At 53.6% G+C, this 13,341-nt stretch overlaps 2 protein-coding genes across 3 annotated transcripts; one reads left to right on the plus strand and one right to left on the minus strand.

The window, feature by feature from the left end:
* Positions 1-465: 465 nt before the first annotated feature.
* Positions 466-6,759, plus strand: VSIG2 (V-set and immunoglobulin domain containing 2). Of its 2 annotated transcripts, XM_046017084.1 has the most exons (7): positions 466-1,454; positions 1,988-2,151; positions 2,758-2,965; positions 3,773-3,931; positions 4,841-4,960; positions 5,076-5,220; positions 5,905-6,759. In XM_046017084.1, exons 1-7 carry the CDS (start codon positions 1,205-1,207, stop codon positions 6,035-6,037), a joined length of 1,179 nt encoding a protein of 392 aa, XP_045873040.1. In that variant the 5' UTR covers positions 466-1,204; the 3' UTR covers positions 6,038-6,759. The 2 variants fall into 2 exon arrangements, with proteins under 2 accessions (XP_045873040.1, XP_045873041.1); XM_046017085.1 differs by lacking the exon at positions 5,076-5,220.
* Positions 6,365-13,062, minus strand: NRGN (neurogranin). Its single transcript, XM_046017086.1, has 4 exons — positions 12,880-13,062; positions 7,850-8,076; positions 7,576-7,593; positions 6,365-7,173 (listed from the first exon to the last, which is right to left on the minus strand). Exons 1-2 carry the CDS (start codon positions 12,892-12,894, stop codon positions 7,855-7,857), a joined length of 237 nt encoding a protein of 78 aa, XP_045873042.1. The 5' UTR covers positions 12,895-13,062; the 3' UTR covers positions 6,365-7,173; positions 7,576-7,593; positions 7,850-7,854.
* Between the last annotated feature and the right edge of the window lie 279 nt (positions 13,063-13,341).

A 13,341-nucleotide genomic window follows, 5' to 3' on the forward strand; every position in this document is an offset into this window, starting at 1 on the left:
CGAGTCATATTGCCTTTTCAAACCCTGGAGGGCTTTCCACACAGTTTCCTGGAACAGCTCTTCTAGAGTCATTAAAAGGGTCATTTGTGGGGGCGCCTGGGTGGTGCCGCTGGTTGAGGCTCAGATCCTGATCTCAGGGTCCTGAGATCGAGCTCCAGAGTCTGCTAGGGATTTTCTCTTCCTCTCTCTCTGCCCCTCCTGCTCGTTCTCTCTCTTTTTCTAAAATAAATTAATCTTTTTTTTTAAACTTTTTTTTTTTAAGATTTTATTTATTTATTTGACAGAGAGAGATCACAAGTAGACAGAGAGGCAGGCAGAGAGAGAGAGAGGGAAGCAGGCTCCTGCTGAGCAGAGAGCCCGATGCGGGACTCGATCCCAGGACCCTGAGATCATGACCTGAGCCGAAGGCAGCGGCTTAACCCACTGAGCCACCCAGGCGCCCCTAAAATAAATTAATCTTAAAAATAAATAAAAATGTCATTAGCTCTCAGGTATCATGGCGAGGACACAAAAAGTCTGAGGCCGGGAAGACCCTGACCCACTCGGAGTGGGAAAGGGTTGAAACCTGGTGCCCTTTCTGCTAAGGGTGCTCACAGACTTGGGGTGTGGGTCTCAATCGCCAGCTTCCTCTTAAGGGCAGGAGGGAGAAACCTGACTTGTTCCTCCCTCTCCCAGACCACTGAGTCCTTAACAAACACATCTTCTTGCCCTCCAGTGCAGTGAGGGAAAGCTGGACATAGGGCAGGGTGCAGGCCTGTACTCCAATTCTGCCACCCCTGTCCTATCAAGGTGGGGTCTCCTCCAAGACTCAGTTTCTCTGCTGAGACAAGGAGTGGCTCCGGGAGTGGGGAGGTGGCTGTGGTTTCCATGGAGACTCCTACCTCAGCAAGCCTGATACAGGTGCCCAAGAAGGGATCTCAGACAAAAGAAGGGCTAGGAAGGATAAGAATCTCTGAAGGGGTCAGAAAGGGTCTTCTGCCTGGGCTCACAAAAGTTTTGGACCCCAAAATAGTGATGTCCATTTGCCAACTCAGGTTATTAAAATGCCTCCCTCTTCTTCTGGAGCCACTCTTTGTTTACAGATCACTCCAGATCTGATCCCTTCCCGTGAGGTGCCCGCCCAAGCCCTGCTCTTTTCCCCAGGTGGGACCTGACAGTTTCAGAAACTGGGGGGAAGAGGAAGGAAGAAGGGAGTGAGGCTAGGATGATTCCAGTATTGGGGCTGGAGGAGGGAGGAGCATTTCCTTACCTGAGGGCAGTGGCCTCTCCCCTTGTTTGCTCTGAGATAGCCAGTCTCGCTGCTACCCTGCACAAGGAGGCTACCCTTTGGGCGCTGCCTTCCCTCGCCCAGACCCAGACACCCAGACGGACCTCCAGACAGCTGGACTCGGTCATGGCCCGGCTTCAGGGGCCCATCCTCTGCGGGGCCCTGCTGGGCTTCGTTTGCCTAGGAGGTGAGGAGGTTGGGCTGAACTGGGGGCAGAGGCCTGGCCTCCCGGCTGTGGGGGGCCGGCTCAGTCCCGTGGGGCGGGCTGGGGGTGCTGCCGGCGGGGATGGGGAGAGGGCATCGAAGGCGGCGGAAGGCCTGGCAGATGAAGGACACAGTCACGCAAGCCGGGCGGGCAAATCCGGCCTCCCCGGGAGGGTTTAACCACCACCGGACTATTGTTTTCCTTTCCCTGACAAACACACCCTCATACCTGGCCCAGTCTCCGTCCTTTAACCCACAAAAACCCAGCCGAGATGTGTGCTCCTCCCTCCGGAAACCTCAGGTTTCGAGAGGGGAGTGATTGAGGACCAGGAGCTGAGCTCCGGAGGAGGGAGGGAGGCCCCCAACCAAACCCCGGGCCTTGGGAGCCGCGTGTTGGGCCGGACCCCCACACCCCCCACCGGGATTTGGGGCCGGGCCTCCACTCCACCCCAGCCCGGGGCCTGGAGCCATGCGAGCGCTTCTTCCACCAGCCTCCCCTCCCTCTTCGTCCTGCAGGCCCCGGGCTAGCTGTGGAGGTGAAGGTCCCCGCGGAACCCCTGAGCACCCCCGCGGGCAAGACCGCAGAGCTGACCTGCAGCTACAGCACGTCAGTGGGAGACAACTTCGCCCTGGAGTGGAGCTTTGTGCAGCCTGGGAAGCCCATGTCTGAGTCCCATCCCGTGAGCTGAGAGCTGTTGGCTGGAGTGGGGTTGGCTGGGAGAGGCTGAAACAGAGGGCCCACCCAGGATGAGGGTGCTGGTCAGGGAGGCTGGGTTTGGGGATCAGCACACCCAGGATGCTTGGATGAAAAAATGAGTGGTCTCTTTCTAGATGTTCTTAGGACCACAGTCTGCATGACTCCGAATCCCATATATGGCTCTGTATATCCAACCTCTCTCCCTCTCTCCCCTAACTCCTATAAGCAACTCTCCTATCCCTGTTTCAGTTAATAAGCCAAATGACGCTCAGCTTTGGTGATTGTTAGTAAGATCAAATGATGTCCCTTCCAGGAATATTTGCATTAATCCGCTCCCCCACCCCACCCCAATCCCTGCAAATTTGGAGCCATACTTAGCTGAAAGCAGTAAAACTAGTTCATTTAGCACTTGGGAAGGGATGGTATTTGGGGACAGAGAGACCTTGCTTGTTCTGGCTTCAGAGCATTAGCTTCCCTGTCTGGTATAAAGGAGGAGCCTCTAATACCTTCTTATACCTGCTTTCGAAGGACTGTACAGTTGACACCAGGCAGAAAAAGACACGTATGTGTGTCTTCTGCTTCTCCCCAGATTCTGTACTTCACCAATGGCCATCTCTATCCAACTGGTTCTAAGGCAAAGAGGGCCAGCCTGCTTCAGAACCCCCCCACAGGAGGGGTGGCCACCCTGAAACTGACTGATGTCGACCCCACAGACACCGGAACCTACATCTGCCAAGTTAACAACCCTCCAGATTTCTACACCAATGGGGTGGGGCTAATCAACCTTACTGTGCTTGGTAAGGCAGGCTGGGGACCCAGCAGCCACCCGTGTACCCTGAAAGATTGCACTGACCTGGCTAAGTCCTCCCTGCCCCCCAGACCCCTGATTTCTACCCCAAGCACACACTGCACTGGGGACCCCAAGGGGGAAATACCTCCTTCCCAAAGTCCTCCATTCCTCCACAAAGATAGAGGGAGAGGTCTCCTCCCTCAGTCCCTAGTCACAAAAGATTCAAGAGAGAGAAAGCCTTTCCCATATACAGATCTGAGTTATGCCCCCCCAACAACCCTATCTTTGAGGGGACATCCCATTTGCAGCTCAGATTCTGTCTCTCCTCAGGTCAGTGGCAGAGAAAGGGAGTGTGCATGAAAGGAACAAGGGCCCCTGTTACTAGGCACCAACCTTCTGTGCAGTTTCCAGCTCACTCCAACCCAGAACCTGCTCAGAGATGAGCAGACAGGAACTATTAAAGAGACTGGGGATGTCTAGATGGAAAAGTGAGGACTTAGGAGGTGTGTTACAACTGCTTTCAAATATCTGAAGGCTTGTCCTGTGGAGGAGAGATTTTTCATTTCTCTTTGTGAGCAGAAATCGGGACCAAATGGGTAGATATTATATTAACACAGATTCTGGCTCAACATGAGGAAGACTTTTCTAACAATCAGAATTTCCAGTAGTGGCGATCATTTCCTGGGGATGCAGTGGAATGTGGACAGAAGTGGGCTACCGTTTGGTGGGAATGCCAGAGCAGGAAATCTAGCACTTAATGGGGAGGTGGGGTGGAGCTAAAAGATGGCTGAGGTACTTTCTTTGATTTTTGCAGTGCCCCCTAGTAGTCCCTTGTGCAGTAAGAGTGGTCAGACCTCTGTGGGGGGCTCTGCTGCACTGAAATGCAGCTCTTCCCAGGGAGCCCCCCGGCCAGTGTACAACTGGGTACGCCTTGGATCTTCCTCTACACCTTCTCCTGGCGGTATGGTGCAAGGTAAGGGCCCAGGGCACTGGGGAAGACTGGACTGAGGACGTGGGCAAATCTGATCTCTAAACTCCAAGTCCCCTCACTTCTCAGTTCTGTGCCTGTGGGTCTGAGACAGGGGGCTGTACCTTTCCCTCTTCTTTCCTGGTGCCTGTATTGTTCCCTCCTATCTGTCTTCCTGCCATCTGTAGCTCTGTGCTCCTGGAAGCATTTCTCAAGTTACATGGACTCCTGGGATCTTGGAAGACAATGGAAGGTGGGGGGTCTTTTATGATTCCCACTTTTGAGGATTTCTTAAGGGTCGTGGATCACTTCCAAGCTTCCCAGAGAGGAAGCTGAGGCAGAGTAGCAAGGACTGGCCTGAAGCATTTAGTCAGTGTCTTGGATAAATGGGTAAAAGCCTTGGCTTCTCAGCCTTCTCATGCTTGTTCCAGTGCTCTGTCCCTTACCCCAGCCCTAGCACACCCTTTATCAATACAGAGAGCCCCCCAGATCATCTGGTGTGGGTTCTGCCTTCTAAAGGGAGGGTAAGAAGCTTAGTGAAACATTTGGGGGAGCTTTGGGCCACCCCAGAAGATACTGTTTCTAGCAATCAAGCCTTCCCTCCATCCCAGTCAGGAACCTGCCATCAGCCAGTAAGCATATCATTCCAATTCCATGAGTGTGCCCTCTCCCCCTCGCCTTTCAGGCGGCTTTGCAGGGTGGAAAGAGCACAGAAGTGGCAGTGGCTTTGGCACTTCCTTTCGGGGTCGCCTCAAATGATTACTTTCCTTCTCGGAGCCACCGTCCCCCCTAATAAAGGAGATTAGTCCCTTCCTGACAGGATTGTGGTAAGGATGTAATGAAATATGCTTTCATCATAGTAGGCGCTCCCTGTGAGTTGAATGAATGATGGAACCCTTCCTCTTTACCCTCTAGATGAGGTGTCTGGCCAGCTCATTCTCACCAATCTCTCCCTGACCAATTCTGGAACCTACCGCTGTGTGGCCACCAACCAGATGGGCAGTGCGTCCTGTGAGCTGACCCTCTCTGTGACTGGTAGGGGATGCTGGGTAGAGGTCTAGCTGGCAGGCCCAGGCTGGGAAGGCTGCATGAGACATCTGAGCAGGGGCAAGCAAGATCTGCTCCTCTGAGTTCCTTGTGTCCCCTTTAGACCCATCCAAAGGCCGAATGGCTGGGGCTGTGATTGGGGTGCTCCTGGGTGTGCTGTTCCTGTCAGTCGCTGTGTTCTGCCTGATAAAGTTCCAGAAAGAGAGGAGGAAGAAGCCCAAGGAGACATATGGGGGTAGTGACATTCGGTGAGCAGGAGGGTTGGGCGGGGGAGGGGTGTCACAGAAAAGGGGAAAAGGAGAAAAGGGCTTGGGTTATGAGTAGGTGACTTCAGCCCTCAAACTCTGACATCTTTCAGGTTGTTTGGGGGTAAGGAGTGCTGCTCAGCTCTGGGATTTGGTGGTGGGGGTGGCAGGTACAGCAAGTGCACTTGCCTGTGAGCAAGACATAGGGCGGAGGACTTGGTTCACGGCTTCCCTCACCCTCCTCATACTTAAAAGAATTTTCAGCTTTTAAGGCCTTTTCATATACATATACAAGAGTTGCATTTGTCCTGAGACTTCAACCAAGTTTAGTTCTGTGTGGGAAAAGCTGCCTTGGTCACCCACGTGAGCGGTCAGTCATGGGGTCCAGAAGAGGGCTCAGAGCAATATTTCACCACGTGTGGTCTTCAGATTATCTGGACAAAAAAAACCCAGGAGCTTCTTAAACATTCAGATTCTGGCTCCTTCCTATCCCTCCTGAAGCTCTGTGTGTGTGTGTGTGTGTGTGTGTGTGTGTGTGTTTATGGGGCATGGAATCTTCATTTCAGCCCAAATTCCACAGATGATTTTTCATGCAAGGTAAAAATTTCAAGTCTTTAGTTTAGAGAATTGGTGGGGGGTCCCTTGAGGGATACCCCCAGCCTTCACTATAAAATTTTCTTCTATCAGGGAGGATGCCACTGCACCTGGGATTTCTGAGCAAACATCCGTGAGAGTTGATTCTAGCAAAGGGCTCCTGGAGAGGCCGCCCTCTGCCAACAGTGTGACGACCACCAAGTCCAAGCTCCCTATGGTTGTCTGATTCCCCCGCCCCATCCTTGCGGGGGAGTATCAAGAATTAAAGCCTTTGGGCACTATATTGTCTCGCTCTTCTTTCAGCCGGCATAGCAAATTCCTCGAGGCGGCACAAAGAGTATCACCAGTAGAAGAAGGAATGGATTTGGAGTCCTAGAGGAGGTGCTGTAGGTGGGAAGTTTGGTTGGCTCCATGAAAGTAGGTTTTAACAAGGTCCTCTTCCCCTATTCCCCCCTCCTCGCCTCTACTTCTTGGTTTGATCAAGTGAAATTTGCTCAAGCTTCAGGCGATGGCCTTGTGCACCCAAACTCCCTTCCCTCCGGCACCCTCTTAATACTTGGACATTCCTCTTTATTGTTCACATTCCAACCCAGCACGGTCACATGCACACACGGAGATAAAAATCCTTCGGGCCACAGCCCCAGGAGCCCGGCGGGGGGCGGGGCTAGCAGGGCGGGGGCGGGGCCGCGGCAGACTCCTCCTACCGAGCCTCCCAGGCGGTCGGCGTTTGCATAAACAACAGGAGAGCTGGAGAGGGGAAGCAGATTACAGGCAGGCGTGGGCTGGGGTGCGAAATAGGTACTTGGTACTTTCCCTCACGATCGAAGCAGGAGGTATTCAACACCATAAAAACCCTCTTTCCCTCTCTCCTCACCCCAGAGCCAAAGTTCTGGGGCTAGGCTGGGGCGCGAACAGCACGGACACGCAGAGCGCCCCCTTTATCTGAGTACAGAACGAAAGGACTTTTCTTTCTTTCTTTCTTTTTTAAGTGAGTGTACTTGGGCGACGCTTAGGGCGCCCTCCGCAGTGCGCGCAGGGAAGTGCACGGAGGCTGCGGAGGCAGAGCTGCATGCGGGGTGCGGTCAGAGGTGGGCGAGAAGCAAAAGAAGGAAGATGTGAGAGCGCGGGGTTTGGGGTTAGGGTGGGAAGGACGGGCGAATGGGGACCATATTAGACTGGAGGGCTAACTAAAAGGGCACGGACTCAGCGACTCCTCGACGGAGCCTGCCTGGGAGAGGGGGTCTCTGGGGACGCAGGGAGGGCTCCTGAAGCTGGCAGGCTGGTGGGAAGGAGAGGATCACAAACACTGCAGGGAAGTCTCGTCACTGCGAAGGGGACGCGGCATCCATCTCTCCTCGGCAACTGAGGACAGAGAAGGTCTGAGCACCTGCCCTCCCCGGTACTTCCTCTCCCCCTTCCTTCTCCCTTCCTGAACCAGGACACTGGGGCGGGGAGCGCCAGGAGGCCCTGGTCACCCAGAACCCCCACGCGAGCCACTGGGCCGAAACAAGCCCGCGGCCAGCGCGTGTGTGCGCCGCACTGTGTTTATAGCCTCGGGCCGGGTTTGTGCAGCCAAACGCGGGTGGCTGCGTTTCTGTGTTGGTCCAGGTGTGTCCCTGTCGCAGCCTCGGGCGTCCTGATGTATCAGAAAACCCGCAGGCTGGGAGGGGGTGAGGGCGGACAGAGGGAAGGGTGGGGGATTTGGTCCTTTCCTCTCCCCCCCAACCTCAGGCCTCCCACCCGCTTCCGAGTCGTATTCATTACCTTTGAAAATGCTCAGTTCTTCGTCCAGGGCGGGGCAGAAGGAAGGGAGGAGAGAGAGGAACAGGTGAGCTCTGGGGACCCGAAGCGCCCTCAGCCTCCTCCTGGCCACCCACTCCAGGTCTCGGACGTGAGTCCCCCACCCTCAGCTCCCTCTCCACCCCGCAGCCCGCCCGGAGTCTTCGGGCTCCTTCGTGGGGGGAGCGGGGCCGCTCTGAGCAGGCCCCAGGTTTGGGAAGGGGGGAACCTGCCGCCCACCGCGCCCCGCCCGCCTCACCTGGTCTAGTCTCCGCTGGGGCCGCCGCCCGCGCCTCCCCGGGCGCCCCCAGCTCCGCCCGTTCCCCCGTGGCCCGGGCCCTTCCGGCCGCGCTCTCCACTCTTTATCTTCTTCCGCGCCATGTGGCCCCGGAAACTCGCCTGGATTTTGGCAGCGGCTGCGTTGGCGCCAGGATCGTCCAGCGGGATGTCTAGGATGTCGTCGTCCGGCTTGGAGCACGCGCTCTCCTGGGGGCGGGGCAGGGGGTACTCGTGGGGTGACTGGGCTGAGACCCCGCGAGGGTGGGGTAGGAGTAGAGCCGTGGGGGGCCGGGGATGAGGGCGACGCGCGAGTGGGAAGCGCAGAGAGGGGAGCTGCGGGCGTGGAGAAATAGCTGAGCAAGGGCTGTGCACGCTGCTGTGTGTGTGTGTGTGTGTGTGTGTGTGTGTGTGTCCCTTCTGGAGAGAGGTAAGCAAAAAGTTAGGGTCAGGGTCAGCTGAGCAGCTGGGTTTCCAACTCAGGAAAGAGTCGTGCACGGTGGAATGGGGATACAAGGCAGCCAAATAGCCCTAAGTGAGGGAAGGGTCCATCACCATCCGCTAAGCTGGAGAGCTGCAGAGCTGATGGAGGGTGGGCTGGGAGGAGCAAAGTAAACAGCGGCAGGGACTCCTGGACGTGGCTGCTCCTCCCACGTCCTCAGAGGGTGCCTCCAGCTCAGAAGGGCCCCTTCTGAGTCCAGGATTCCCTGGGACAGGGTGTAGAAGGATCAGGCCAGTCCCTTCCGTAGGCAAGATCACATCAGGGCTCAAAGCTGGAATTAGGGTGTAGGTGGGCTAACCATGAGTCAGCCTCCCTCCACCTAGGGCTAGAGGCCCAGAGACTGCTTTGCCAGTGATTCTTCCTTTTCCAGTGTTCCCCTGGAGGTACTCAAACACAGCAGAGAGGAGGTGGTCTGGAAGAAGCTACAGAGAAAAGGCTTCACTCCAAAAAAGGACAAAGGAAAGATAAGGAGGAGCAAGAAGCCCTTGGTGTTGTGTGCTCTAAAAGAAAGGCGTTATGACAATAGCTACCCATTAAGTACTTCTCTTGTTCCAGGCACAGTAACACAATGTTTTACAGACATTATTTTATTTAGTCCCGGCAAAGCTATGACGCACCTTTTATTGTCATCCTAGCTTACCTCTAATAAAACTGATGATTCAAGTGTTTATAAACCTGCATGAAGTCGTACAGATAGTTACTGGTGGACCTAAGATTCAGACCCTTGCATGTCAGTTCAGAGTATATCTTCAACCCCTATGCCGTAGGATAAGCAAAGGCAGTCAAGAAAATGAGCCAAGCTCTTCCTCTCGTTACCTAATGCTTTCTTGTCTCAGCTCCTTCACCTGCAATCCAAATCATCGTATCTACTCTGTGGGTTGTGAGAAAGAATAAACAGCATGATATACATCCACTCTCTGGCACAATCTAGTTGCTCAATAAATGGTAGCGATTATGATGATTCTTTTAATTAATAAGTTGATATGAAATAGTTGTTTCTGTTGGCCAAAAAACCCCCAAAATTCAATTTCTTATGGTTCAGCCTATAATAATCACATCCACCCCCAGGCTTCAGGTTTCTGTCTCCCACAGCCTACCCTAGCTGAGACAAGCAAAGGTTAGGGACTTGATGGTATTGATTTTAGCAGTAAGGCTCTGGAATGGAGAGGGCCTCAGTCTCTGAGCCCCTTTCTTGCTTAAAATTATGCACAGCACTGAGGCGAACCATGAGAGACTATGGACTCTGAGAAACAACCTGGGGGTTTTGAAGGGGCAGGGGTGGGAGGTTGGGGGAACCAGGTGGTGGGTAATAGGGAGGGCACGTGTTGCATGGAGCACTGGGTGTTGTGCAAAAACAATGAATACTGTTACGCTGAAAAATAAATAAATAAATAAATAAATAGAAAAAAATTATGCACAGCACTAATGTGGGTTGCGATGCAGAGGGTTACTATGGAGTTAAAAAGGCATTTCTCTTTTGATCTGACCCTCTGGCTTCTGGGCATTGTCTTTATGCCCCCCACCCCCACCCAAGGACTTCTACTGCTTTAAAAATCATACTTCACAATGCTGAACTTCACAGTCCTGCCATTTGTGCTCAAGATGCACACAACTGATTTAAATGCAGTTGAACAGAATTATTAAGAGCCAATATGGTTGTGGACGGGATTGGCATTCTTTTTGTCTTCTGCAGGTCTAGCACTCTCTCTCTCTGACCTCTTATTCTCCACCTGTAATCAGAAACAACTCTTTCAGGTTCCTTGATTCTCAAAGCTCACTCCTCTCTTGGGATATCCTTAGGGAACAGTGATTTAAAACAAACCAACCAACCCATCCCTGACCCACCTATCCTTGGCCAGCAACTATGGAGGAAGGGGTCTCTTTCCCAGCCACGCTGTGGCTGACCTGCTGTCTCTACCCACCTCAGCCAGATCCAGAATGGAAACCTGGAACAACAGGCAGAGCTACCCAACACACTGCTCCTCCCCCAGGACAGCTCCTTCTCCCTCCAGCTGAATTCTCAGGGCAGAGCTGCTAAATGGTCTGTCCACAGGCAGAACCAGAGAGAGAATAAATGGAATCCAGGAAGGGTCACGGCTTTGGGTTGGTGCCTTCCAAAGCCTGAGAGCTCCGTATGAAACAGAGGTGAAAACGTGCTCTAGAGGGTCAAACAGGAACCATGACTTCTGGTCCCAAGTGGGCATACCACTTCACCTGGGGCGGGGGGGGGGGGGGGGTCTTAGTTTCTTCAGCTGCAATGGAACTTGGCCTAGAGGGATAAATCCTTTAGGTCCCCAATCCTAAAGGCCTGGGCGCCTGGGTGGCTCGGTCAGTTAAGCATCTGCCTTTGGCTTAGGTCATGATCCTGGAGTCCCAGGACTGAGTCCTGCACAGGGCTCATTGCTCAGTGGGGAGTCTGCTTCTCCCTCTGCTCCTCACCCCATTCTTGCATTATCTCTCTCTCAAATAAATAAATAAATAAAATTTTTTATGAAAATTATCCCTGCCTATTGCTTACTATATGCTAGGCCTCGTGCTTTGCACACATTACCTCACTTAATCCCCACTTTAGAGATCAAAAACAGCCTCAGAGACATTTTGTAACTTAACCAAGGCCACAGAGCTAACAAATTGGGATGGGATTCAGAAGCCTCAGGGCAGGTAATTATTTCTATGAGTTCAGCCTAGACCAAGTCAACCAGACTAAGTAAAAGAAAGGAGTGGGATCCAAAAAAATGTCTCTTTGCTCTTCATATTAAGTGAATGGAGGGAAGTCATATATATGTGACTGTGTAAATCAGCAACTGGTACATTTGAATCAGCAGCTCTGTGTCTTAAAAAAAAACAAAACAAAAACTGTTTTCTTCTCATTTTTGTTTGAGCTTCCTTACCAAGGGGCAAGAAGGATAAGGTAGGAGTAAGTGTTTAGCATACACCAGGTCAGATGGTCAGCAAGGAGAGCCCCAGAAAGAAAGATAAAGAGGGCTCTGCCTTGGGGTAACTGGCTGGCTCATGCAAGAGGGGGTTGACATCGAGGGGGTTGGGCATAGAGCTTTCTTAAAAAAAAAAAAAAAAGACAGTCCTGCCTCTAGACCCCAGATGCACTCTGTTCTCTGCGTGTCCCAGGTCCCTTCCAGCTCTGTCCACCTCCACAGAATGGGGATGGGGTAGGAAGATGCTCAGTCCCAGCCTTGTACCAGCTCTCTGCCCCAGCCATCAGCCCCTGTCACCTCTTCTCTTTTTTCTTATCTCCCCCGCCCCACACAATCTGACCATGGTGCTGTCTCTCGCTTAGTCTTTTAGCCCTGCAGATCTGGGACAGAGCCTCACAGGGTTGTTTTGATGATTAAATATAAAGTCAGACACATGGTAAACAATCACAAATTGACCAATATTATTGATGTTAATGAATCCAAATCATAATAACAACCACAATGGTTTACCTCTAAGTTCTTTCTGCCTCTTGGTACCCAGACATAGGGAAGTTTCACCTCTTATAAACTGGGTTATTCTTTCCTTCCAAAACCTCACTTTTTTTTTCTTTTGTAAGCCATAAGGTGGAGGGTAGGGAGCAGGTAAAGTCATTATACCTCGTATCATTAGCTGGGCTGACTGAATGACAAAGAATGCACGGACTTTGGAATAGCCTTTCTCCATATATAGGGGCTAAAAATAAATAGCAATTAAAAATTAAAAATAAACACATTTGATATATGTATGATCACTGTACTCCTCTAGTGTGCAAAGAGCCAGGTCCTGGGCCAGGCGCTCTCATACCCAAGTCACCTTAACAGCAACCTACTTTGGCATCAGGCACTCGCAGCATCCAGGTCTCCGTGTGGGCGCTGACAAATTGCAGACACTTCCTTGCCTCGCCAGCAGGGCTCTCTCGCGGTCACTTCACCCAGCCCCCTCCGGGGCTAGAAGGCTTTGGGGGACGGGCCAACCCCTCCCCAGAACCACACTGACTAGGCTCTCTGCTGCCCATCATCAGTCCTAAGCTAACCAATATGAACTGACTGTCCCCCCTACCCCCCGCCTTGCGCTGTACAGTGCGCGAGGGTCACGGAGATCATCCTGTCTGCCCACCCACGGCGGCGGCAGTGGGATGGGGAATAGGGTGAAGGCGAAAGCTAGGGGAAAGGAGACCGAAAGGAGTCGCCGCAGCTTCGCTACAGTTTACAGCGTCTCTCTGGGGGAAGTTCCTCTTCTCGTCTAACCTGCAGCTTCGCTGCTGCGGAGCCCTGCAGAGTCCCGGGTCCAACCTGGACTGCCTGGCGGACACGCGTCCAGACGCCCCCGCGAGTTAGGGAGCATTTTTCCTAGGGCTTCCAAGTCAGGCGGGTACCTTCCACCACCCACCACCCACGTCTCAGCAGGCACCTCTTATTGCTTCTGGGTCTTCTGCACCCTCAAATGCACTTCCATCCCTTACTCTCCCTCCGGGGGTTCTTGGGAGCCCCTTGCCCCAGATCAAGCTGAGCGCCGGTCCCCCCGGCCCTCTAACTTACGGTGCAGCAGTCCATGCTGGTGTTGGGGGTCCTTGGCTGGGGTACAGGCTGGCGCAGGGCGGGGGTGGGGTCTGTGTGGTGCAGGGTGGGGACTCTGGGGCCTTGGGGTGCCCGCTGACCAGCGCCGAAGCAGCCGCTCTGCTCTCGGGTCCTCTCTCCCGCGCTCCGCTCCGCTCGCGAATGTAACCTGAGCCCTTCGGTGGAGAAGCCAATCAGGAGAAGCCTCGGGCAGGGCGGGCGGGGATTTTGCAGGGAGGACCACGCCCCCTCCCTGCTCCCTCCGCCTCGCTCCCGCTCCTGCCCCAACCCCTCCGCCTACACACTTCCATCCATTCCTCCTACACACCCCAGCCTCCCAAATTCAACCCCCTTGTTTGCTGAGGCGGCAGACTGCCAGGCAGATGTACGCCGCCGCAGGCAGAAGGAGGCCCCGACATCCCGGGCACAAACACACTCACATCT

The sequence above is a fragment of the Meles meles genome, chromosome 8 (genome assembly GCF_922984935.1).
Source record: "Meles meles chromosome 8, mMelMel3.1 paternal haplotype, whole genome shotgun sequence".
Classification (NCBI taxonomy): domain Eukaryota; kingdom Metazoa; phylum Chordata; class Mammalia; order Carnivora; family Mustelidae; genus Meles; species Meles meles.